At 43.7% G+C, this 27403-nt stretch overlaps 1 protein-coding gene across 1 annotated transcript; it reads left to right on the top strand.

The window, feature by feature from the left end:
* The first annotated feature begins 194 nt into the window (after positions 1 to 194).
* On the top strand, positions 195 to 26510 carry LOC118391847 (ephexin-1-like). Its single transcript, XM_035783419.2, has 16 exons — positions 195 to 1027; positions 1888 to 2167; positions 8987 to 9098; positions 9502 to 9873; positions 10592 to 10677; positions 11894 to 12129; positions 12266 to 12426; positions 12647 to 12799; positions 16623 to 16752; positions 16911 to 16985; positions 19487 to 19576; positions 20916 to 21079; positions 21274 to 21432; positions 21570 to 21649; positions 24570 to 24674; positions 24936 to 26510. The coding sequence occupies exons 2-16, from the start codon at positions 1966 to 1968 to the stop codon at positions 25184 to 25186; spliced, it is 2376 nt and encodes a 791-aa protein (XP_035639312.1). The 5' UTR covers positions 195 to 1027; positions 1888 to 1965; the 3' UTR covers positions 25187 to 26510.
* Positions 26511 to 27403: the final 893 nt, after the last annotated feature.

Raw genomic sequence — 27403 nt, 5'->3', positions numbered from 1 at the left:
TCTCTCTGTGTGTGTTCAGAAACCAACCTGTTCAATATACTGTTGACAAAGGGAGAATAAGAGTACTGATACAGTCACTATAAGTAAACATTCCTATTTGGATCACTGATTTGAGAAATCCTTTACACTTTCACTTCTCTCTCTTTTCTTTCTACTGTACCTCTCCTCCCTATACACGTTCTCTATACTGAAACATTACTGTAATAGAGATCTATCTGATTGGTTGGGTAGATCCAGTCAACAAAGCTGTGTGAATCACACAAACACGCCCGTCTGAGGAGAGGAGTCAGTAGGGTGAGTCTGGAAAAGTGTGGTGCCTTGCTCAATCTGCATTGTTATTTTGTCAGTGTGACGTGAGATTGTTTCTGTTGTTATTGAGACGTCAAGAGGATCTGTGTGCCTTATTGCGCCTCTAATATATTATTAGATATGAGAATCTTTCCCAGTGACACAATAACTATTGTAGTTGGATGATCAAGACAGAAACAGTTCTGTATAAGACATGCAGCTTCAGATAGCTTGTGTTGTTACTCTGTCAGCCTTCCTCGATTATCTTTTGGATGTTGTGTAAATGTGTTTGACCCCCAGACCCTCTCCATCTGGTCTGATTAGAGGGAAGGAGTTTGATGGTGCGAGGCGAACACTCTGCTCATACAACGAGGCCTCACTTAACCATTCTCTGCATAAAGGAGCCCTGGCATTCTCTCTCATGCTGCTGCGTGAACTGTACTGATCAGACAGCGGGGCGCAGGTTTACAGAGACCATCATCCACCACAGACAAGCAGGACAACAGGCTACATATCATCTGAACACACAGTTCTGTACCACACTGGAGGACCTACAGGAGAACTGGCAGGTGTACTGGCTTTTAGTGTGTTCTCTGAGGTGTGACTAACCCCTATACAGGAGAATACAAGGTATACACCACTGGGGAACACACTGAAGATCTTGAGAGGAGGGATATAAAGAAAAGGAGTACTAAAGGAGTGATCAGTGATCGCCATGAGGCTGAATTCCCTGGCACAGGTAAGTGGCTTTTCTGGTTCTCCAGAGCACAGAAGAGCAAAGCAGAGAGAGATGGCATGCAGGTGAGGCCAGGCCGGGCTCTGGAATATCTTTCAGCAGGCCCCATACAGACAGTACAGCAGTGTTATTCAAAGTCGGGGTCTGCAGTGGGGTCAGCAAATTAAAAATTAAGAGAACAGATTGTTGTATGGGACAATATACAAATGTTTTTGAGAAAGATTATTAGAAAAAAAACATGTTGAGTAAGTGTATTTTTTGGTTTCTTTTCATTTTGATAAGAGATGAAAATGTAATTAATGAAAGGATATTTGTTGATGTAAAAATAGAAATGTAACTATTTTAAGGTTGTGTCATTATATTTGGAGTGAGGTGGGATCATGAGAAAAAAATGGTGTCCCCAGAAATTCTGGTGGAAGAAATGGGGTCCCTGCTGCAAAAGTTTGAATACCACTGCAGTGCAAGGCGGTACACAGAGGGAGGGAGGGAGGGAGGGAGGGAGGAAAAAAGAGGGCGAGTCATACACAGAATCATTACAGCTTAGGGAGAGAGAGGGGGCTGACTCTGATTGGCTCCATGGCTGTTTGAGTAACTAACAACACTCCTGCCCCCCAGGCAGGGGGTGGAGGAAGAGGGAGGAGTAGAGAGAGAGGGGAGAGGAGAGAGAGGAGGAGGGACTAGGGAGAGCTACTTTGGCCTCACTGTGCCGGGCAGTCGCTAACCTATGTGAGACTGAGCCCTGAAGTGTGTGTTGTGTTGTTGTTGTTGTGTTGCCTCGCTGGGACTTGAGATTGACAGAAATGGATTTTCTCCTGGATTCTGGCTAACATTTGATGGATTCTACGCTCTCCTCTGCCCTGAAGCCAAACCCGACTGGAACTACCACACCATCCCGGATCTGAGAACAGGAGGGGGACACACACCCCACGGAGCCCATTGCCATGGCGATGACGGCCCTGTTCAGGGGCAAGTGGGGACAAAAGTCGCAGGAGCCACCTGAGAAGCAGCCCGCAGCATCGGTGCACTCCACCAACCACGAGGAAGAAGAGGAGGATGACAGGGTCATCGCCCCCATCCGCAGGAACTCCCGCTTCTACCGTTCCATGAGGAAGAAGAGGCTGGCCTCGTCAGAACAACTTGAAAGTAAGAATAGAATACCCCCTCTTCCCTTCCGCTCTGAATTTCACCAAGCAGAGGCTACCTGAGGCAGCAGGGAGCCTAGTGGTTAGAGTGTTGGGCTAGTAATTGAAAGTTTGTCTTTTGTCTGCTGCAGTAGAGTGTCATTACGTTTGAGAATACAATAAAGCATTCAGTTTGAAAATATCTGGGATTCAGGTAGCATGGAATGCTGATAATCTATGTGTACAGCAGTTTTACCACAAAAAATGACTTGAAAGTATTTTTACTTAGTTACTTTACACCACTGATCTTTATATCCCAGTGATGGACACAGGAACCCCTGACCTCTTTCCTAAAATCATCCAGCCAGTCTGTCTGGGGTATCATTGTTGTTATTCTGTGGTGTTTTATAGACCGCAGAACAGCAGCGGTTGTATTGTTCCACAGAGAACATAGGCTTGACGGTCGGACGGTCCTGAGAGCTAATGAAAGCTAATGAAACCAGAGGAACCGGTTCCATTGTTTTATAATATGTGTTGTTTTAACAAATCTGAATGAGCGATGCCTGTTCTTCTAGCCTACCACCTTTAACCTCCAGCCTACACACTTCATATAGCCTGAGGCTGGAGAAGAGGAGAGCTGCCGTCACGGAAATACACCCTTCCCACTGGGCATAAACTGGTTGAATCAACATGGTTTCCACGTCATTTCAATGTGATGACGTTGAATCAACTTGGAAAAGTGATTGGACTCTCAAAAAGTCAGCAACCCGGAAGGGTGAAATGTTTTGTTGATTTCACGTTTAATTCACATTAGTTGACAACTCAACCAAGTGAAAATAAAAACTCTACGTTGAACTGACGTCTGTGCTCAGTGGGTTGTTACACACCCTAATATATCGCTATTGTCAACAAAATATTCAGATACATGAATGTATAGGCCAATGGACTAAGAACTGTGCGACTACACCAGTGCATTCTACCACAGTTATGGTATGCTGTTTTTATTTCAGCCATTCAGCCATTCCCCTTTTAGTTTTTACCCCAAATAAATATCTGCACCATGTACACCTGTACATGGTGCAGGCTTCCAAGAATATACACAGACAGTTCATTTCTCCAGGACTCTTTCCTGGTCCCTGGTAGACTTTGCCCAGCCTGTGAGATAGGCTTTTAGGGTGTGAGGGACATTTCTTTATATATGACCAGTTAGGTCCGGAGAGTCAAGCGCCCTAGTTAAACAAGAGCACGTTGTAAAATTTTGTGGGACCATTATAAAACAGGATGAAAAGAGATGATGCTCTTCAAAGACTGTAACCCTTGATATTTTTTTGAGTCAAAGTCAAACCATTATTCAACCTCTAGTGAAAGCTGTTTACATTTTCTTTTAATTTAACTACGCAAGTCAGTTAAGAACAAATCGTTATTTACAATGACAGTCTAGGAACAGTGGGTTAACTGCCTTGTTCAGGGGCAGAACAACAGATTTTTACCTTGTCTGCTCAAGGATTCGATCTAGCAACCTTTGCGGTTACTGGCCCAACGCTCTAACCGCTAGGCTCCCTGCTGCCCCAAAGTTGGTTACAACTTTCAGTTTGGTAGATAACCTTATCTTATCTGATCAATTGCTTTTTCTTATAGGAATAGTACAATTGTTGATTAACTTTTTCATTCCTCATACTCTCTCAAAACAATCTTGAATCTACAGGAATGATATACAGTAATGGGTCGATGAGTTTAAAAAGATAAGTAGAGTTTTGTGTAAACGACCTACATGAGGTGTATGGGACTGGATTGGCTGTTCCATAGTTATTGAGGTGTATGGGACTGGATTGGCAGTTCCATAGCTACTGAGGTGTATGGGACTGGATTGGCTGTTCCATAGCTACTGAGGTATATGGGACTGGATTGGCTGTTCCATAGCTACTGAGGTGTATGGGACTGGATTGGCTGTTCCATAGCTACTGAGGTGTATGGGACTGGATTGGCTGTTCCATAGCTACTGAGGTGTATGGGACTGGATTGTCTGTTCCATAGCTATTGAGGTGTATGGGACTGGATTGGCTGTTCCATAGCTATTGAGGTGTATGTGACTGGATTGGCTGTTCCATAGCTACTGAGGTGTATGGGACTGGATTGTCTGTTCCATAGCTATTGAGGTGTATGGGACTGGATTGGCTGTTCCATAGTTATTGAGGTGTATGGGACTGGATTGGCTGTTCCATAGCTACTGAGGTGTATGGCACTGGATTGGCTGTTCCATAACTACTGAAGTGTATGGGACTGGATTGGCTGTTCCATAGCTACTGAGGTGTATGGGACTGGATTGGCTGTTCCATAGCTACTGAGGTGTATGGGACTGGATTGGCTGTTCCATAGTTATTGAGGTGTATGGGACTGGATTGTCTGTTCCATAGCTATTGAGGTGTATGGGACTGGATTGTCTGTTCCATAGTTATTGAGGTGTATGGGACTGGATTGGCTGTTCCATAGCTACTGAGGTGTATGGGACTGGATTGGCTGTTCCATAGCTACTGAGGTGTATGGGACTGGATTGGCTGTTCCATAGCTACTGAGGTGTATGGGACTGGATTGGCTGTTCCATAGCTACTGAGGTGTATGGGACTGGATTGTCTGTTCCATAGCTATTGAGGTGTATGGGACTGGATTGGCTGTTCCATAGTTATTGAGGTGTATGGGACTGGATTGGCTGTTCCATAGCTACTGAGGTGTATGGGACTGGATTGGCTGTTCCATAACTACTGAAGTGTATGGGACTGGATTGGCTGTTCCATAGCTACTGAGGTGTATGGGACTGGATTGGCTGTTCCATAGCTACTGAGGTGTATGGGACTGGATTGGCTGTTCCATAGTTATTGAGGTGTATGGGACTGGATTGGCTGTTCCATAGTTATTGAGGTGTATGGGACTGGATTGGCTGTTCCATAGCTACTGAGGTGTATGGGACTGGATTGTCTGTTCCATAACTACTGAAGTGTATGGGACTGGATTGTCTGTTCCATAACTACTGAGGTGTATGGGACTGGATTGGCTGTTCCATAACTACTGAAGTGTATGGGACTGGATTGGCTGTTCCATAACTACTGAAGTGTATGGGACTGGATTGGCTGTTCCATAACTACTGAGGTGTATGGGACTGGATTGGCTGTTCCATAACTACTGAAGTGTATGGGACTGGATTGGCTGTTCCATAACTACTGAAGTGTATGGGACTGGATTGGCTGTTCCATAACTACTGAGGTGTATGGGACTGGATTGGCTGTTCCATAACTACTGAAGTGTATGGGACTGGATTGGCTGTTCCATAACTACTGAGGTGTATGGGACTGGATTGGCTGTTCCATAACTACTGAAGTGTATGGGACTGGATTGGCTGTTCCATAACTACTGAAGTGTATGGGACTGGATTGGCTGTTCCATAACTACTGAAGTGTATGGGACTGGATTGGCTGTTCCATAACTACTGAGGTGTATGGGACTGGATTGGCTGTTCCATGGCTACTGAGGTGTATGGGACTGGATTGGCTGTTCCATAGCTACTGAAGTGTATGGGACTGGATTGTCTGTTCCATAGCTACTGAGGTGTATGGGACTGGATTGGCTGTTCCATAGCTACTGAGGTGTATGGGACTGGATTGGCTGTTCCATAACTACTGAAGTGTATGGGACTGGATTGGCTGTTCCAAAACTACTGAAGTGTATGGGACTGGATTGGCTGTTCCATAACTACTGAAGTGTATGGGACTGGATTGGCTGTTCCATAACTACTGAGGTGTATGGGACTGGATTGTATGTTCCATAACTACTGAGGTGTATGGGACTGGATTGGCTGTTCCATAGCTACTGAAGTGTATGGGACTGGATTGGCTGTTCCATAACTACTGAAGTGTATGGGACTGGATTGGCTGTTCCATAACTACTGAGGTGTATGGGACTGGATTGGCTGTTCCATGGCTACTGAGGTGTATGGGACTGGATTGGCTGTTCCATAGCTACTGAAGTGTATGGGACTGGATTGTCTGTTCCATAGCTACTGAGGTGTATGGGACTGGATTGGCTGTTCCATAGCTACTGAGGTGTATGGGACTGGATTGGCTGTTCCATAACTACTGAAGTGTATGGGACTGGATTGGCTGTTCCATAACTACTGAAGTGTATGGGACTGGATTGGCTGTTCCATAACTACAGAAGTGTATGGGACTGGATTGGCTGTTCCATAGCTACTGAGGTTTATGGGACTGGATTGGCTGTTCCATAACTACTGAAGTGTATGGGACTGGATTGGCTGTTCCATAGTTATTGAGGTGTATGGGACTGGATTGTCTGTTCCATAGCTACTGAGGTGTATGGGACTGGATTGGCTGTTCCATAACTACAGAAGTGTATGGGACTGGATTGGCTGTTCCATAGCTACTGAAGTATATGGGACTGGATTGGCTGTTCCATAACTACTGAAGTATATGGGACTGGATTGGCTGTTCCATATCTACTGAAGTGTATGGGACTGGATTGGCTGTTCCATAGTTATTGAGGTGTATGGGACTGGATTGTCTGTTCCATAGCTACTGAGGTGTATGGGACTGGATTGGCTGTTCCATAACTACAGAAGTGTATGGGACTGGATTGGCTGTTCCATAACTACTGAAGTGTATGGGACTGGATTGGCTGTTCCATAGCTACTGAAGTATATGGGACTGGATTGGCTGTTCCATAACTACTGAAGTATATGGGACTGGATTGGCTGTTCCATAACTACTGAAGTATATGGGACTGGATTGGCTGTTCCATAACTACTGAAGTGTATGGGACTGGATTGGCTGTTCCATAGCTACTGAAGTGTATGGGACTGGATTGGCTGTTCCATAGCTACTGAAGTATATGGGACTGGATTGGCTGTTCCATAACTACAGAAGTGTATGGGACTGGATTGGCTGTTCCATAACTACTGAAGTGTATGGGACTGGATTGGCTGTTCCATAGCTACTGAAGTATATGGGACTGGATTGGCTGTTCCATAACTACTGAAGTATATGGGACTGGATTGGCTGTTCCATAACTACTGAAGTATATGGGACTAGATTGGCTGTTCCATAACTACTGAAGTGTATGGGACTGGATTGGCTGTTCCATAACTACTGAAGTATATGGGACTGGATTGGCTGTTCCATAACTACTGAAGTATATGGGACTGGATTGGCTGTTCCATAACTACTGAAGTATATGGGACTGGATTGGCTGTTCCATAACTACTGAAGTGTATGGGACTGGATTGGCTGTTCCATAGCTACTGAAGTGTATGGGACTGGATTGGCTGTTCCATAGCTACTGAAGTGTATGGGACTGGATTGGCTGTTCCATAACTACTGAAGTATATGGGACTGGATTGGCTGTTCCATAGCTACTGAAGTATATGGGACTGGATTGGCTGTTCCATAACTACTGAAGTATATGGGACTGGATTGGCTGTTCCATAACTACTGAAGTATATGGGACTGGATTGGCTGTTCCATAACTACTGAAGTATATGGGACTGGATTGGCTGTTCCATAGCTACTGAGGAGTGTGAATGTAAACTGAACTCGCTGTTCTGTGGGTGTAATAAATACAACAGATGTTCAGTGGAGTGTGTGGTAGATGTGTGCCCATAGTATTAAATGGCCTTATTTTGTCCAAGCTGGTAGGCTATTGCATCACAACTTATTAGAAGACTAATGGCCAATGTAATGCATAATACCTCCAGCAGTCTTTAAGTACAAAGTCTGTTTTGAAATCATTTTTAATTTTATCCTGCTACAAATACCTGAACAGGGATAGATTATCTCAAAGGATTCTATTATATTTTATATATAGAACATCATGTGACTTTGGCCAATGTGGTGTTAGATCAGCAGAAAAGGGTGGCGCTTTGCAACTCCGCTGAACTGAAGCATATAATTCCTGACTTAATGGGTGGGTAGATCTTCTGTTACAACAATAACATTGAGCATATGGAAGCACTTGCCCCCGAATAAACAGGTGGTCATCTCAGAAAAGCAGAGGGGAATTTACCTGAGTTTGAAGGCGAGCTATCTCCATCGGTCATATCTTTGGGACATCCCTACCCCATTGAAGTTGAAATTTAAAATGGTAAAGGTAAGGGTTAAGATTATGGTTAACGTCAGGGTAAGGGTAGAGGATTCGCACAGCTGTTTATCAAGAGCTTATAACTGACTAATTCAAATGTCACTGTGTGAGTGTTCTCATGAGATAATCAGTCTCTTAACTCGCCATCTTAATGCCAGTTTGCCAGAGGGAAATCAAGTGCTTGCAGGTCTGGGCGGTGTTAGTCAGTGGTGCAGGAGCTTATATAGAACCAGAATGGAGCTGCCAGGCAAACAGTGCCATTGAAAAACAATTCCTAAGTAGACTAGTTTAGCACTGGGAGGAAAACCCAGTTATTCACGTGTCCCAGGGTACAGTAATCTGCTGAAAACACACTCTCTCTCAATCCAACTCAGGAGACTCCCCTAGCAACACATTCTTCTGTCTAAAGTGGGCTTCAAAGTCATAACTACCTGCATATCAGCCCTGTACTCTAAAGAGTCACTGTGTGTGTGTGTGTCTGTGTTTAATATAGGAAAATAGAGATAAAGTACTTTAATTTCCTTGTCCCTAACTCATTGTTCACTCTTTGCCCACTCACCCTTTTCCCTTAAACCCTTACTTATCAACTCTTCTCTCATCTCTCTCTCTCTCTCTCTCTCTCTCTCTCTCTCTCTCTCTCTCTCTCTCTCTCTCTCTCTCTCTCTCTCACCATCTATTTTTCTCTCTCTCCCTCTTCCAGGCCCTGCCTCTCTGAGGCCTGGTCCAGAGCCCAGCCCAGGCAGCAGGTCAAGCAGCAGCTCCCTCTGTGTCCCTGATCTCCAGAAACCTTCGCAATCTCCCCGGGCACAGCGGTGAGCCTTGCCGTAACCCAGCCCAGACTGATTCAAACACACACACACAGACACACACTCAAACTGAGGAGCAACCAGGAGCAACCATTGTCTTTTATGAGCTGCTTTTCCATTGAGTGACATGTGAGCCTAGAGCAAGACAATACAGGACACTGTTCTTTGTTGCATATATTGTGTAAAGGAATATCAGTGTTCTGAATGCGCTACAGTTATATTTACATGTTAGTCATTTAGCAGACACTCTAATCTAGAGCAATTTACAGTATTTACTGCATACATTTTCATACTATTCCATTACTCTAATACAGTTAGAGTTAAATTTGCCTCCTCATCTTCAAGAAGAGATATCACTCTTGCTTATTGTTATTACAGCTGCTTATTACTGTGTACCTCTTTTATGTAGTACGCCAACCTCTCCACGCCAACTCCATTCCGGAACTGCGTTGCCGAGCAACGGGGAGCTCAGGAGCCCACACACACTTACTAGCGCGGCCTCTTCCCCTCTTTGGACTAGGAGAGGAGGAGGAGGGGGAGGAGGAGGGAGGAAGGGTGCAGATGCTTCTCCAGCTAGTGGTCAGTGTGGAGGGGGCTCCACTTCCTCCTCCTCTGTTTCTAGCGCTCGGTTGTACCGGACACACGGCATGCACACACACACTGAAGACATGGAGAGCCTCTCAGAACGCACCGCCGCCTGCTCCGTACGGGAGCCCGGAGGGGGTACACAGTCACCGCAACCAGCGGAGGAGGAAGTCAATGAAGAGGGCGTCAAACTCAGGTAAAAATATGTGGAGTGGGGTGGGGGAGAGAGGAACTGTTGGGTTCCGCAATAGTTGATAAATGGTAATTATGTGCTAATTGGTAATTGATTATTGAAAGTGCAGTATGTTGCAGGTGATGTATTTCTGTGTAATAATATGCTGAAGAGGGTGATCTTTTTGAAGAGGTGCTCAGTGAAGTACTAACAGTGTGTAGTGAGCTAGGCAGGCTGGAGATAGATGTGTAGTCCTCTCATTTTTCTTGCCGCATTTCAACAAGTGTGTCGAGAATGAGAGGAAGTGGGAGTTGCAGCATTTCTGCACCTTCTATCAAACCCATCTTGGTAGAAAAAAGGAGTCCCTGGTTAAAATATTGGGCCACGAATATATGTCTTGTTTTATGAGAACGTGTCTTTTAAAACACATATTAATGATCTTGAGTATGGACACTCTCATAATATAAGGAATGGGGAGAACCAGAATTTCTGATAGTCTGTTGAGATGTGAATATCTAATATTTCTAATGTGGTGTTAGTCAGCCCACACAAAATTAACAGATGATATTTGACAATGTGAAATGAAGTGCTCTCAATCTGACTCCCATAGACCTCCGCATGATCCAATGAGTGTCCTTGAATTGTTGTAAATTATAGGATGAATAGTGGTTTGTCGTTGACTTTGTTGCTCATCTCTCATCTTCATTTTTCTATCTTTCTTTCTCTCATTCTCTCTACTCAGGTTGGTGAGCAACAGGGAAAGAGCGAGCTCAACACCATTGAAAGTAGAACCCATCTGCTACAGTCTCAACATTGTCAAGAACGTTGGTGAGAAAAATATAGCCAGTAGAACTGTCAATTCCATGCAAGGTGGAGGCAACGTATGTATTCCACCCACACTACAGTCTCCAGAGCTGCTGCTGAACTGACATAATGATCTTCTCTGTTCCACCACCTACACACGCACAGGTGGTGGTACACACAAACATATGCAGGCACATACACACACACACACACACACTGCTGTTAACAACAACATATCCCATAATATTGCCTTAAAAATAACAAGATTTGCCTGAAGTTGCATCCATCTATCACTTAAAACTTCACTGTGCATCCGTCAAGGTTGAAGGCTGAGTTTAGTGTGTGGTGGGCTCTGTTCTCTGTACTTACAGTAATGGGTATAGATGAGTTGAGATACTGATGTTCAGAGCAGTGTCACACCTAATCTGTGGATGTAAATAAATGGATGTCCTTTGAAAGGATGCATTAATGGAATAACTCAGCAGAAAGTGCTTTTTGTCAACATGTTGGTTCAAGCATGCCTCCCTCTTTCTCCTCTCTCAATCTCACCCTCTCTCCATCTCTCGCTCTCCCTGTCTTCTATATCCCTCTTTCTTTTCTTTCTCTCCCTCTCTTATGTAAGTGTCAATACCATACGCCCACCTACAGTAGGTGAGCATTTGAATTTGACTGAGGGGGCTTATGCAACCATTTCCTGTTGTTCAACATGACCTTAACGTCTATGTAGTGTGAGGACAGAACATACACATTCACACACGCACAGTGCTAATGTTCTCCTCCGCAACTAACCACCCTGCTTATCAATGTGCAAGTATCCAGCCCTCTTTCACCTGAAACTGGCTGAGAGAGAGGTAAAGAGAAAGAAAGGAGAGGACTGATAGAGAAATGTGAAGGAGATGAGATCCATTATTTCAAATGAGATGAGATCCATTCTTTCCAAATTGACTCTACACAATAACTAATGTAGTTACAACTCCACAATGTCACACAAATATGAAAGGAACGTTTTAGTTCTGGGTCACGGGGGTCAGTGTAAAGACAACAAAGAGTGGTTGTGAGTTACAAGTTTGATTCCCCCATGGGCCACATATACTGTGTGATGTGGCCTCAGACTAAAGTTCTGCTAAATAACCCAAATCATATTTTATTGTTATCAAACAAACATGACCATGTGCTCAGACTCATGTTGTCTTGCTTCTGTCCTTTTTCATTTCTATTTTGTCCCTTTTTGTCCCTCCAGCCTTCCTGTACCAGGAGTACCGGGACACATCCAAGCAGCAGGAAATCGAGCAGCGACGGCAGCAGGATGGGTTGACCTCGGGGGTCAGCGCGGGGTTAGGGGTGACGTCCCCACCGGCCCTGCAGCTGCAGCTGAGGAACAACTCTCGCTCTCTGAGTCTGTGGCAGAACCTGGAGGTCGTGCAGCAGAGCGGCCTGCTCACCCAGCTACCGCAGAGAGAGGTCATCATACAAGAGGTGAGGGGTAAAGTTCATACAGTAGAGAGAGAGAGAGAAAGGTTATACTGGAGGGTGAAAGGTCAGAGAGGTCTTACTGGATGGTGAATGGTAAGTGAGAGCCTTACATGACCTGTGTCCTTGCTCTGTTCTCAAGGCCATGTTTGAGCTGGTGACCTCAGAGGCATCCTACTACAAGAGTCTGGAGGTGCTGGAGACCCACTTCCTGAAGAACCCTATGCTGGTCAACACACTCAGCCAATCAGACATGCACTTCCTGTTCTCCAACATTGAGGAGGTGATGAAGGCCAGTGAAAGGTAAGAGAAGCCTGTGTGTGTGACTAATCAGCCCCCCCCCCCCATGCTCTCTGCAACATGTGATTACTGATCCCTCTAAACTGCTATGTTAAGCTTTCTGAAAGTAAAAGGTAAACAAGTCCTTATTCATCTTTCATTCCAGATCATACTGTAATACTTGTATGGTGACCTTTATTCAACTGTCCCCTGCTGATGATGTCATACTATACATCTTCCTTAGGTTCCTGATGGACCTGGAGAACCGCATCGAACAGTCCCTCCAGATCTCAGAGGTGTGTGACATCGTCCACGACCACGCCGTCAAGCACTTCCACGTCTTTATCACCTACGTCATCAACCAGGTGTATCAGGAGAAGAACTACCGACGCATTCTGTGAGTACCCCTCCAACTAATGTCTACAGCAGCATGATATGTGGGTTAACCTCTCTGTGCAGTAGTACAATAGGGATGGTGTTGTGGTTGGTATTGTAGCTGTGCTAAACTGTTGCCCAATCACAAATCACTATCAATTTAGAATTGACAGTTCAAATCATGCTTTAACTGAGTAAGACCATCTATGCGATTTATGCACAGTAGGCCTATGTACTGTGTGTACTGACTGAATAAGATGAAGGTCTGTGAGTTGTATGACAGCATACCAGACTGAATAACATGTGACTTTCAGCACAATGGGAAGTGGCTGTCTATCAAAGTAACTGAACAGAAAGAACCTTAAGAACCTTGAGCTGTGGCTATGATAACAACAGAACACCTCTGCATTGAATAACATTCTGTTCACCTGTCCTGACCTGGGTGAAGCACACATTTCCCTCGATATGTGTATATATCTGTGTGTGTGTGTGTGTGTGTGTGTGTGTGTGTGTGTGTGTGTGTGTGTGTGTGTGTGTGTGTGTGTGTGTGTGTGTGTGTGTGTGTGTGTGTGTGTGTGTGTGTGTGTGTGTGTGTGTGAGAGAACTGGGTTTGTGTAATGATGGCAGGTTGATTGTGTGTATTAGTGTTTTTAATGAGAGAACACAACAGGGTTTGTATTGATTATGATGGCAGGTTGATCGTGTGTGTGTGTGTGTGAGTGTGTGTGTGTGTCAGCCTGTATTAGTGTTTTTAATGAGAGAACAGAACAGGGTTTGTATTGATAACGATGGCAGGTTGATTGTGTGTGTGTATTAGTGTTTTTAATGAGAGAACAGAACAGGGTTTGTATTGATAACGATGGCAGGTTGATTGTGTGTGTGTGTATTAGTGTTTTTAATGAGAGAACAGAACAGGGTTTGTATTGATAATGATGGCAGGCTGATTGTGTTGCGTAGTAGCAGCAGCAGGGTGTGGTTGTTTGTCAACGTAGATGTCTGTCCTGTCCCTCACCACCATCACCACATACCTGAGAGAAAGACTGTGACGTTCCCACGCAGGCAGCCCTACTGGACAGACCGCATGGATGGTAGAGACGCACTGGGAGCTAAGCCAGTTACCAAACACCAGACGCCCACTGGAAAAAACATACCATGGAGTTTAGAGCTGTGAAGCAATTCCAAAATATGACACACTGTAGGTCTGTATCAAGAGATTTAGGGTAGGAAACTCCATGGCATTGGGGACAGATTTTAGGAACTCCATCACCTACATCACCTAACATATCATTACATTTACTCACACCTTAGTGATGTACATGTAACTGCCAAAATAAAGGAAACACCAACATAAGTGTCTTAATAGCACATTGGGCCAACAGGAAACAGAACAGCTTCAATGCACCTTGGTATAGATTCTACATGTGTCTGGAACTCTATTGGAGGTACGCGACACCATTCTTCCACAAGAAACTCCACCATTTGGTGTTCTGTTGATGGTGCTGGAAAACGCTGTCTCAGATGCCGCCCTCGAATCTCCCATAAGTGTTCAACTGGGTTGAGGTCTGGTGACTGGATGGCCATGACGACATATGGTTTGCATCGTTTTCATACTCATCAAACCATTCAGTGACCACTCGTGGCCTATGGATGGGAGCATTGTCGTCCTATTGGGGCATACCATGGTAGCCCAAATAATGGCCTGCCCAGCATTTTTATACATGACCCTAGGCACGATGGGATGTTAATTGCTTAGTTAACTCACCAACCACACCTGTGTGGAAACACCTGCTTTCAATATACATTGTATCCCTCATTTACGCAAGTGTTTCCATTATTTTGGCAGTTACCTGTATGTACTGTGCTGACGTGTTCCATATAATGTGATATAGCGATCATCGGCATAGCATTAATAACCATTAACAACAGAGAGTCAGTGACGGTGCTGTGAGTCACCTAGGTATTGGTGACAGTGTGAGCAGCTGTTTTGCTCTGCAGTGAGTGCATTCTCCCCTCAAGGCTGGCTGGGAGATTCTTAAGAAATTTTCACTGCTGCTTCTCATTCCTAATCAGATTATTGATAGACTCCACACAGAGAGGGCAACAATCGCAAAGTCGATGCAAAAAAACACCTCTCATTCTTATAAAACACTATGGGAAAGAACTAAACTTGCTGAGCTCGAGATAAGGCTAACTTTAGAGAGGGAGACCTCTGCTGGGCAGTTGGTTGTACTGTCAAGACAGGGTGACACCATAGTCAGTAATAATAATAATAATAATATATGCCATTTAGCAGACGCTTTTATCCAAAGCGACTTACAGTCATGTGTGCATACATTCTACGTATGGGTGGTCCCGGGGATCGAACCCACTACCCTGGCGTTACAAGCGCCATGCTCTACCAACTGAGCTACAGAAGGACCACAGTAGGCGGCTGTGGTTTTTCGCAGGACACATGGCATTGATGGATGGATCTGTGGTCGGTGTGTTTGGACCTGCCTGGATGACGTCAGTGTGGTGATTTGTTGCTCTGAGTAAAAGTTCCGCTAACATCATAAAGCATTAGTAATAGTAGTCTGCTGCAACATCTAGCAGTTCTATGAAGCGTGTCTACTCTCTGCGTAGAATGTCTGTGGTCAGACAACCTCATTGATTCAGTCTGTGGTGGTTTTAACATGCCTGTGTTTTGTGTTGGCTGTCTTTGTGGTCGTTTGAACATGCCTGTGTTTTGTGTTGGCTGTCTTTGTGGTGGTTGGAACATGCCTGTGTTTTGTGTTGGCTGTCTTTGTGGTGGTTTTAACATGCCTGTGTTTTGAGTTGGCTGTCTTTGTGGTGGTTTGAACATGCCTGTGTTTTGAGTTGGCTGTCTTTGTGGTGGTTGGAACATGCCTGTGTTTTGAGTTGGCTGTCTTTGTGGTGGTTTGAACATGCCTGTGTTTTGAGTTGGCTGTCTTTGTGGTGGTTTGAACATGCCTGTGTTTTGAGTTGGCTGTCTTTGTGGTGGTTTGAACATGCCTGTGTTTTGAGTTGGCTGTCTTTGTGGTGGTTTGAACATGCCTGTGTTTTGAGTTGGCTGTCTTTGTGGTGGTTTGAACATGCCTGTGTTTTGAGTTGGCTGTCTTTGTGGTGGTTGGAACATGCCTGTGTTTTGAGTTGGTCTGTCTTTGTTGGTGTCTTTGTGGTGGTTTGAACATGCCTGTGTTTTGAGTTGGCTGTCTTTGTGGTGGTTGAACATGCCTGTGTTTTGAGTTGGCTGTCTTTGTGGTTTGAACATGCCTGTGTTTTGAGTTGGCTGTCTTTGTGGTGGTTTGAACATGCTGTCTGGCTGTGGTGGTTTGAACATGCCTGTGTTTTGAGTTGGCTGTCTTTGTGGTGGTTGGAACATGCCTGTGTTTTGAGTTGGCTGTCTTTGTGGTGGTTGGAACATGCCTGTGTTTGAACATGCCTGTGTTTTGAGTTGGCTGTCTTTGTGGTGGTTGGAACATGCCTGTTTTGTGTTTGTTCTTTGTGGTGGGAACATGTCTGTGTTTTTGTTGGCTGTCTTTGTGGTGGTTGGAACATGCCTGTGTTTTGTGTTGGCTGTCTTTGTGGTGGTTGGAACATGCCTGTGTTTTTGGCTGTCTTTGTGGTGGTTGGAACATGCCTGTGTTTTGTTGGCTGTCTTTGTGGTGGTTTGAACATGCCTGTGTTTTGAGTTGCTGTCTGTCTTGTGTTTTGAGTTGGCTGTCTTTGTGGTGGTTTGAACATGCCTGTGTTTTGAGTTGGCTGTCTTTGTGGTGGTTGGAACATGCCTGTGTTTTGAGTTGGCTGTCTTTGTGGTGGTTGGAACATGCCTGTGTTTTGTCCAGACAGGGAAACCAGTCATTCCGTGAGGCCATGGCTCACCTGGAGAACCAGCCGCATGTCCGAGGCCTCTCCTTCACCTCCTTCCTCATCCTCCCCTTCCAGAGGATCACACGACTCAAAATGCTGGTCCAGGTAAGTGGAGCAAGAGAGTGGGCTGAACCAAGATGCGGGAGCATAGCATTTCTGAATCACGAATAATAGTTATGATAATGCTTTACTCTGTGCTAATATATTGCCGTATCCAGGATGTAAGTTTTGCGTTGAGCTTCTGCTGCTGTGTTTGCTTGCAGAACATTCTGAAGAGGGCAGAGGAGAATTCAGATATGGAGGCCAATGCCATCAAGGCTCACCATCAGCTGGAGCAGGTACGGTAACAGTACCAAACCGTTTACAGTACTAAACCAGTTTACAGCACTAAACCAGTCTGGGAGAGATGACAGAGTACTGGATTTGGTTCAGTACTGCGGGTTGTGATTATGGGCTCAGGGCCTGTCATGGTGTTGAGTGTTGCATTAAAAACAATCATCACCATCATCATGTTGGGAAGACTTAGTCTTGCCACGACTCTCTACGCTTTGTAAGGAATGATGACTGTCATGATGAGGTTAGTTGTAGTTGCCACAAACAAAGGAATGTGGTTTTAATTGGAGCATCAAGTATAGCCTCTACATAAATATTTGGTTCTCTCTAAAACAGGTCTAGCACTCTTTCCTTTGGACTCACAATCTGCATATATTCTTTGCCTCCCAGTAATGTTTGTTAAAGAGATTCTCTGGTACTTTTATATAATATTTTGGAAGTAGTTCTGAAAGTGGCACTCATGAGCCACTCAACCTCGTCCCGGGCCTAACACCTGTGCCAACACATCCTCCAAACACCGGCTTCTTGGGCATGATCGCTTAATTATACCATGTCATTGATGAATACTCCTTTCTGATTGACATGAATGTCATTCTAGAATGTGCATAGAATGTGCAACTCAGTTTTTCACAATTCCTGACATTTAATCTGAGTAAAAGTGTCATGTCTTAGGTCAGTTAGGATCACCACTTTATTTTAGGAATGTGAAGTGTCAGAATAATAGTAGAGAGAATGATTTATTTCAGCTTTACCTTCTTTCATCACATTCCCAGTGGGTCAGAAGTTTACATACACTCAATTAGTATTTGGTAGCATTGCCTTTAAATTGTTTAACTTGGGTCAAACATTTCAGGTTGCCTTCCACAAGCTTCCCACAATAAGTTGGGTGAATTTTGGCCCATTCCTCCTGACAGGGCTGGTGTAACTGAGTCAGGTTTGTAGGCCTCCTTGATCGCACACACTTTTTCAGTTCTGCCCACAAATTTTCTCTAGGGTTGAGGTCAGGGCTTTGTGATGGCCACTCCAATACCTTGACTTTGTTGTCCTTAAACCATTTTGACACAACTTTGGAAGTATGCTTGGGGTCATTGTCCATTTGGAAGACCAATTTGCGACCAAGTTTTAACTTCCTGACTGATGTCTTGAGATGTTGCTTCAATATATCCACATAATTTCCTCCTCATGATGCCATCTATTTTGTGAAGTGTTCTTCGGCATTGCAAGCCTCCCCCTTTTTTCCCTAAAAACATAACGATGGTCATTATGGCCAAACAGTTCTATTTTTGTTTCATCAGACCAGAGGACATTTAAAAAAACGTACAATTTTTGCCCCCATGTGCAATTGCAAACCATCTGGCTTTTTTATAGCGGTTTTGTAGCAGTGATTCCTTCCTTGCTGAGCGGCCTTTCAGGTTATGTCGATATAGAACTCGTTTTACTGTGGATATATACTATTGTACCTGTTTCCTCCAGCATCTTCACAAGGTCCTTTGCTGTTGTTCTGGGATTGATTTGCACTCTTCGCACCAAAGACACAACGCGTCTCCTTCCTGAGCGGTATGATGGCTGCGTGATCCCATGGTGTTTATACTTGCATACTATTGTTTGTACAGATGAACGTAGTACCTTCAGGTGTTTGGAAATTGCTCCCAAGGATGAACCAGACTTGTGGAGGTCTACAATTGTTTTTCTGAGGTCTTGGCTGATTTATTTTGATTTTCCCAAGGTGTCAAGAAAAGAGGCACTGAGTTTGAAAGTAGACCTTGAAATACATACACAGGTACACCTCCAATTGACTCAAATTATGTCAATTAGCCTATCAGAAGCTTCTAAAGCCATGACATAATTTTCTGGAATTTTCCAAGCTGTTTAAAGGCACAGTCAACTTAGTGTATGTAAACTTCTGACCCACTGGAATTGTGATACAGTTAATTATAAATTAAATAATCTGTCTGTAAACAATTGTTGGAAAAATTACTTGTGTCATGCACAAAGTAGATGTCCTACTGACTTGCCAAAACTATAGTTTGTTAACAAGAAATTTGTGGAGTGGTTGAAAATGTGTTTTAATGACTCCAACCTAAGGGTATGTAAACTTCTGACTTCAACTGTATATAGTAAACATGCTAGCTACTTCAGTGGATGTTGAACAAATTTATATTGGCAAATGAACACATTTCTAGTAGCAAATGTGATAAATTATAGCCAAGGTATAAAAGGGATAATCAACTTGGGGCTCTTTGTGTTCTCTGAAAAATAATGCAACTCTGTAGGTCAGTTCCGAACACACCTTCTACGTCGTTCATTATTTTCCATAGAGCGCATAACCCTCGTTGGTTATCCCTTACATAAACTACACATTCACACATCCAGCCCAAAGCGGGAGATTTAAAAAACACTTACTAGTCGCCAAAGTTCCGGAGCATGTCTTTAACGGCCTATATACAATTCCAAGGGAGTGTTGGGATGTGTTCCTTATATAATGGTTTGTTTGCCCGATTGTCAGATTGTGAAGGAGTGCAACGAGGGTGTGAGGAAGATGAGTCGTACAGAGGAACTCATCAGCATTGAGAAAACACTGGAGTTCAAGTCTAAGGTACCTGCAGTCACCAGTCATGTGACAACATGTCTATATTCTATATAGTCAGTGAAATTGCCAGACTGGCACAGACAGACTTGGTCAAAGGTTATCTATCTCAGTTAGGTTCCAAGCATTTGGCTACACCCTCAGTAAGATCTGCTAAATATATGTATGTGAACTATGAAATTTGATTTGATTGCTTGTTTGATTCCTTTAACCTTTCTGGGAAGCGGGTTCCTTTAGCGGAACACCTGGCCTACAGCCAGTAAAATTGCAGGGCGCCAAATTCAAACAGAAATCTCATAATTAAAATTCCTCAAACACAATTATTATACACCATTTTAAAGATAAACTTCTTGTTAATCCAACCAGTGTCCAATTTCAAAAAGGCTTTACGGCGAAAGCACACCATGCGATTATGTTAGGACAGCGCCTAGCCACAAAAACCAAACAGACATTTTCCAGCCAAGGAGAGGTGTCACAAAAGTCAGAAATAGCGTTAAAATTAATCACTTACCTTTGATGATCTTCATCTGGTGGCACTCCCAGGACTCCATGTTGCACAATAAATGTTTGTTTTGTTCGATAAAGTAAATCTTTATGTCCAAAAACTTCCTTTTTGTTCATGCGTTTAGTTCAGTAATCGGTATGCACAAATTCCAGACGAAAAGTTTAAAAAGTTCCATTTAAGTTCATAGAAACATGTCAAACGATGTTTCTAATCAATCCTTAGGGTGTTTTTATCATAAGTATTCAATAATGTTTCAACAGGACAATGCTGTTTTCATTAGAAAGGAAAGGGAACAAATGTCGCGCTCACGGCCACCCGCGATAAACAACTCATGCTTTCGACTGAGCCACTTACTCTGAGTGCTCGTATTCTCTCCCCTTTCACAATAGAAGCCTGAAACAACTTCCAAAGACTGTTGACATCTACTGGAAGCCTTAGGAAGTGCAATCTGACCCCACAGACACTGGATATTCGATAGGCATTCACTTGAATACTACAAACCCTCAGAATTCCCACTTCCTGGTTGGATTTTTCTCAGGTTTTCGCCTGCCATATGACTTCTGTTATACTCACCGACATTATTTTAACAGTTTTGGAAACTTTAGAGTGTTTTCTATCCAAATCTAATAATTATATGCATATTCTAGCTTCTGGGCCTGAGTAACAGGCAGTTTACTCTGGGCACGCTTTTGATTCAAACTTCCCAATGCTGCTCCCTATCCCAAATTAAGGAGGTCGAAAGACCGAAATGTTGGCATTTCAACAGCAAATAAACAGATGTAAAAAAGAGATCTCTATGATATATAATAACCTTGAGTTGAACCTGTGACCCTCTCCCTCCAGTCGGTGCCGGTGATCTCCCACTCCCGCTGGCTGCTGAAGAAGGGTGAGGTGCAGCAGATGGCCGGGCCAAAGAGCACTAGGACCATGCGGAGCAAGAAGCTCCACCACCCTGTCTACCTGTTCCTCTTCAACAACCTGCTGCTCATCACCAAGCGCAGCTCCAGGTCAGCACATGACATCACCACACAGAGACAGCTAGTGGTCATTGGGGGTCGCAGTGCACAACCACTTTCAGTCTGGGACTTTCTATTGCCCTCCCCAACACATAATTCTGTATACAGGCTGTTTTGAAGTCTACTACCTGCCAAACTGCCCTTTGTCACATGAGGCTTTGTATATGTGTGTGTCTCTTCGTCAGTGGTGAGAAGTTCCAGGTGCTGGACTCGTGCACGCGGGCCATGCTGAGGACTGAGGACATGGAAGACCAGGGTCAGATGCTGGCTAATGTGTTCAACCTGAAACTTCTGGAGAACCAGGAGGAGAGGCATGTCAGCTACATGCTCAAGACCTCCAGCATGTAAGTGACTACAACTAACAGCATTATTTAAGAGTCTCAAGCCCCCTCGGCACCTAGTCTACTCAGTACAGTACTTCTCTGTATGTAATTGATCTGTTATTAACAATCTCCAATGTGTTCCTGTGTGCTGCTGCCAGGAGTGACAAGCTGCGCTGGATATGTGCTCTCACGCCAAACCGCCGCACGCGATTCATGTCCACCAGCGCCCACCAACCAGGTGAGACTTACACAAAGATGACACACACAGACACAGAGATGACATGCACTACTAACAGCTGAACTTTTAGGTACCAAATAACAGGTGGTAAACACTACCACTCAAAAGTTTGGGGTCACTTAGAAATATCCTTGTTTTCCATGAAATGATTTGCAATATGAATAGGAAATACAGTCAAGACATTGACAAGGGTTTCCCATGATGTCAAGCAAAGAGGCAGTGAGTTTGAAGGTAGGCCTTGAAATACATCCACAGGTCACCTCCAATTGACTCAAATGATTAGCCTATCAGAAGCTTCTAAAGCCATGACATAATTTCTTGGAATTTTCCAATCTGTCTACTAAAGGCATAGTCAATTTAGTGTATGTAAACTTCTGACCCACTGGAATTGTGATACAGTGAATTATAAATTAAATAATCTGTCTGCAAACAATTGTTGGCAAAATTACTTGTGTCAGGCGCAAAGTAGATGTCCTAACCGACTTGCCAAAACTATAGTTTGTTAACAAGAAATGTGTGGAGTGGTTGAAAAACTAGTTTTAATGACTCCAACCTAAGTGTATGTAAACTTCCGACTTCAACTGTATCCAGTAAACTTGCTAGCTACTTCATTGGATGTTAAACACATTTCTATTGGCAAATTAACACATTTCTAGTAGCAATTGTGCTAAATTATAGCCAATTAACATTCCTCAAACATACAAGTATTATAAACAATTTAAACTTCTTGTTAATCCAACTATATTGTCCAATTTCAAAAATGCTTTATGGCGAAAGCACACCATGCGATTATGTTAGGACAGCGCCTAGCCACAAAAACCAAACATACATTTTCCAGCCAGGGAGAGGTGTCACAAAAGTCAGAAATAGCATTAAAATTAATCACTTACCTTTGATAATCTTCATCTGATGGCACTCCCAGGACTCCATGTTACACAATAAATGTTTGTTTTGTTCGATAAAGTTAATCTTTATGTCCAAAAACCTACTTTTTGGAAAAAAGGGATAATTAACTCGGGGCTCTTTGCGTTCTCTGGAAAATAATGCAACTCTGTAGGTCAGTTCTGAACACACCATCTACGTTGTTTCTTGTTTTGCATAGAACGCATAACCCTCGTTGGTTATCCCTTACATAAACTACACATTCACACATCCAGCCCAAAGCAGGAGATTTAAAAAAGACTTACTAGTCGCCAAAGTTCCGGAGCATGTATTTAACTGCCTATATACAATTCCAAGGGAGTGTTGGGATGTGTTCCTTATATAATGGTTTGTTTGCCCGATTGTCAGATTGTGAAGGAGTGCAAAGAGTTTGTGAGGAAGATGAGTCGTACCTAGGAAATCATCAGCATTGAGAAAACACTGGAGTTCAGTCTAAGAAATGTCCTTGTTCTCCATGAAAGCATACATGAAATGAGTTACAAAATGAATAAGAAATATAGTCAAGATGTTGACAAGGTTAGAGACAATGATTTTTAATTGAAATAATAATTGTGTCCTTCAAACTTTGCTTTTGTCAAAGAATCCTCCATTTGCAGAAATTACATTCTTGCAGAACTTTGGCATTCCAGTTGTCAATTTGTTGAGGTAATCTGAAGAGATTTCACCCCATGCTTCCTGAAGCACCTCCCACAAATTGGATTGGCTTGTTGGGCACTTCTTATGTACCACAACAGCTCAATAGGGTTGAGATCCGGTGACTGCTGGCTACTTCATTATATACAGAATACCAGCTGACTGCATCTTCCCTAAATAGTTATTGCATAGTTTGGAGCTGTGCTTTGGGTCATTGTCCTGTAATAGGAGGAAATTGTCTCCAATTTTAAGCGCTGTCCACAGGGTACGGCATGGCATTGCGAAATGGAGTGATGGCCTTCCTTCTTTTACCCTGTACAAATCTTCCACTTAACCACCACCAAACCATCCCCAGACCATCACATTGCCTCCACCATGCTTGACAGATGAGGTCAAGCACTTCTCCAGCATCTTTTCATTTTTTCTCTGTCTCACGAATGTTCTTCTTTTTGATCCAAACACCTCAAACTTAGATTCGTCTGTCAGTGTCTGTGTTTTTGCCCATATTAGTATTTTCTTTTTGTTGGCCAGTCTGAGATATGGCTGTTTCTTTGCAACTCTGCCTAGAAGGCCAGAATCCCGGAGTTGCCTCTTCACTGTTGACATTGAGACTGGTGTTTTGCGGGTACTGTTTAATGAAGCTGCCAGTTGAGGAGTTGTGAGGCGTCTGTTTCTCAAACTAGACACTCTAATGTACTTGTCCTCTTTCTCAGTTGTGCACCGGGGCCTCCCACTCCTCTTTCTATTCTGGTTAAGCCAGTTTGCCCTGTTCTGTGAAAGGAGTAGTACACAGCGTTGTTTGAGATCTTCAGTTTCTTGACAATTTCTCGCATGGAATAGCCTTCATTTCTCAGAACAAGCATTGACTAATGAGTTTCAGAAGAAAGTGCTTTGTTTCTTGCCATTTTGAGCCTGTAATTGAACCCATAAATGCTGATGCTCCAGATACTCAACTAGTCTAAAGAAGGCCAGTTTTATTGCTTCTTTAATCAAAACAACAGTTTTTTGCAAAAAGGTTTTCTAATGATAAATTAGCCTTTTAAAATGATAAACTTGGATTAGCTAACACAACGTGCCATTGGAACACAGGAGTGATGGTTGCTGATAATGAGTCTCTGTACATCTATGTAGATATTCCATTAAAAATCAGCCGTTTACAGCTACAATAGTCATTTACAACATTAACAATGTCTACACTGTATTTCTGATCAATTTTATGTTAATGGCAAAAAAAAATGTTTTTCTTTAAAAAACAAAAACATTTCTAAGTGACCCCAAACTTTTGAATGGTAGTGTATATGGTATTAATGTGCCTGTGTGTGTGTGTGCGTGCGTGTGTGGTCAGCCTCTCCTCAGGTCCAGTGTATTCAGTCGTATTCGTCTCAGGAGCCAGATGAGCTGTCCATTGAGATGGCTGACGTGTTGAACATCCTGGAGAGGACAGATGACGGTGAGATCAGACAACATATCTCCTGGGAGATCTTATAATATAATAATAATATATATATAATATATGCCATTTAGCAGACACTTTTATCCAAAGCGACTTACAGTCTTAGTACTAGGAGCTCTAGTGTAGATTCAACAGGCTGCCTGTTAGTTAATATCTCTCCCTTTACTCCCTCTCTTTCTTTACCTACACTCCTCTTCCACTCTTCCCTCTCTCTCCCCCTCTCTCTCTCTCTCTTGCTCCTCTCTATCACCCCCTCAGGCTGGATGATGGGTGAGAGGCTCCATGATGGAGAGAAGGGCTGGTTCCCTTGTCGGGTAGTAGAGGAGATCAAGAACCAGGAAGTGCGGGCCCAGAACCTCAGGGAGTGCCAGAGGATTCACCTGGCCCAGGAAGGGGGCGCTTCCTCAGGGTCCAGGCTGGGCTCCAGGGGTGGCAGACGCACCCCCAAAACCCCCAAAGTCTCAAATTTCTTCGGTACCTGGACTGACCAGTCAGAGGAGGAACAGTGAAGCACATGATATTCCACACTGAAAGTGATTGGTTGGAACCCCCTGGCATCGATTTTTACTGGACCACATGGATCAAATGACAGAGATCATGTGATTTGAGCATGGGATTGCATTGGAAGAAAGTGACATCATGCAATGACATTATTTCCTATGAACTGTTTCCCTTTCTCAAGTGGTTTTGGTGTGCCAGGGTTTAGGGTCCCAGGCTACATGGTTTAGGGTCCCAGGCCACAGGGTCCCAGGCTCCAGGGTTTAGGGTCCCAGGCTCAGTGGTTTAGGGTCCCAGGCTCCAGGGTTTAGGGTCCCAGGCTCCAGGGTCCCAACCCCCAGGGTCCCAGGCCCCAGGGTTTAGGGTACCAGGATCCCCTGATCGGTCCTACGATCAGAGCACTTCTTCCATAACTCCAACAAACTGCATGTCTTACAGTACTTCCAGTGGAATGATTTGAAATGATTCAGCACTACCAGTCTAACTGAAACAAGGCTCCGGTGGAACAGGAGCTACTCATGTGATGGGAGAAGATGATAACCACAGAAACAGTTCTCAAGGAGATGGTAACATGTGAATATATCGTAACCTTGCCTCAACTGCATGGGCCAATTTTTTTCTTAATTTTTTTTTAAAGCGCTTCTGTGCTAGAGATTTAATTACCCCAGAACAACGGCTTGACGATCCACCCTTTTGTAAAGAGCAACTCCTCTATTGAAACCATACAAGAAGCACGTTTTAAAATCCACCCACTAGCACTGAATGGAAATTAACCGTGAATGTTTCATGATTCTGTACAGTAAATAGAACAATCACATGACAGAGTGCTCAGTATTGGGCAGGAAGTAATTGACTGGAGAAGACGAGCCCTATAGAATCACAGGCCTTGCTTAATCAAGGCCAATACTGATATGCCACTTACGCGCACACACACACACACACACACACACACACACACACACACACACACACACACACACACACACACACACACACACACACACACACACACACACACACACACACACACACACACACACACACACACACACACACACACACACACTTGGGGAAATCTAGCACAACTTCTCCAACTTGAAAAACCCTCCACAGACACCTGGTCCTGAAGCATCTGCACAGAATGTGCCAACACACCGACAGCACTGGAATGGCATGCGAGTGACAAAACATGTGGGTGTATGATGAGTATGAATACGTGTGCATACTGTATGCCTTGAATGTTCAATATACAATTAAATAATTACTGAAACATTGTGTAATTTAATTATGTAAGAAGTAATTTATTGTTAATAAAATCTAAATCTGACATTTAAATGGACATGATTTGTGTATTATGTTGACAACTGGTTTGACTGGTATTTAACCCACCTGTTAAGCCCTGATTTAGGTTCATCTCTGAATTAATCCCTGGTAATATGGAGATGTCATTTAACCTGCATAAAGGTTAATAATAACCGTGTCTTGCTGACACAATATTCTTGTTTACAAAACATTAAATTAAACATTAAACCATCTTTTAACATATTACCTGAAAAATTGAGCATTACTATATATACACTACATGAACAAAAAGTATGTGGACACCTGCTTGTCGAACATCTCATTGCAAAACCGTGAGCATTAATATGGAGTTGGCCCCCCCTTTGCTGTTATAACAGCCTCCACTCTTCTGGGAAGGATTTCCACTAGATGTTTTGAACATTGCTGCAGGGACTTACTTCCATTCAGCCACAATAGCGTTAGTGAGGTCAGGCACTGATGTTGGGCAATTAGGCCTGGCCTGCAGTCGGTGTTCCAATTCATCCCAAAGGTGTTCGATGGGATTGAGGTCAGGGCTCTGTGCAGGCCAGTCAAGTTCCTCCACATCTCAAGCCATTTCTGTATGGACTTCACTTTGTTTATGGGGGCATTGTCATGCTAAAACAGGAAAGGGCCTTCCCCAAATTGTTGCCACAAAGTTGGAAGCACAGAATCATCTAGAATGTCATTGTATGCTGTAGCGTTAAGATTCCCCTTCACTGGAACTAAGGGGCCAAGCCCGAACCATGAAAAACAGCCTCAGACTATTATTCCTCCTCCACCAAACTTTACAGTTGACATTATGCATTTGGGCAGGAAGTGTTCTCCTGGCATCCGACAAACCCAGATTCGTCTGTCAGACTACCAGATGGTGAAGCATAATTAATCACTCCAGAGAACACATCCAC

The sequence above is a fragment of the Oncorhynchus keta genome, chromosome 1, assembly GCF_023373465.1.
Source record: "Oncorhynchus keta strain PuntledgeMale-10-30-2019 chromosome 1, Oket_V2, whole genome shotgun sequence".
NCBI lineage: Eukaryota > Metazoa > Chordata > Actinopteri > Salmoniformes > Salmonidae > Oncorhynchus > Oncorhynchus keta.
This window is presented reverse-complemented; position numbering and strand designations above follow the sequence as displayed.

What these genes read in the sequence shown, in the direction of transcription:
- LOC118391847 (XM_035783419.2), top strand. Translation starts at nt 1,966, where the DNA reads ATGGCGATGACGGCCCTGTTCAGGGGCAAGTGGGGACAAAAGTCGCAG. An exon ending in ATCACCAAGCGCAGCTCCAG is followed by an intron (nt 21,080 to 21,273) that starts GTCAGCACATGA and finishes TCTCTTCGTCAG; the next exon opens with TGGTGAGAAGTTCCAGGTGC. An exon ending in CACCAGCGCCCACCAACCAG is followed by an intron (nt 21,650 to 24,569) that starts GTGAGACTTACA and finishes GTGTGTGGTCAG; the next exon opens with CCTCTCCTCAGGTCCAGTGT.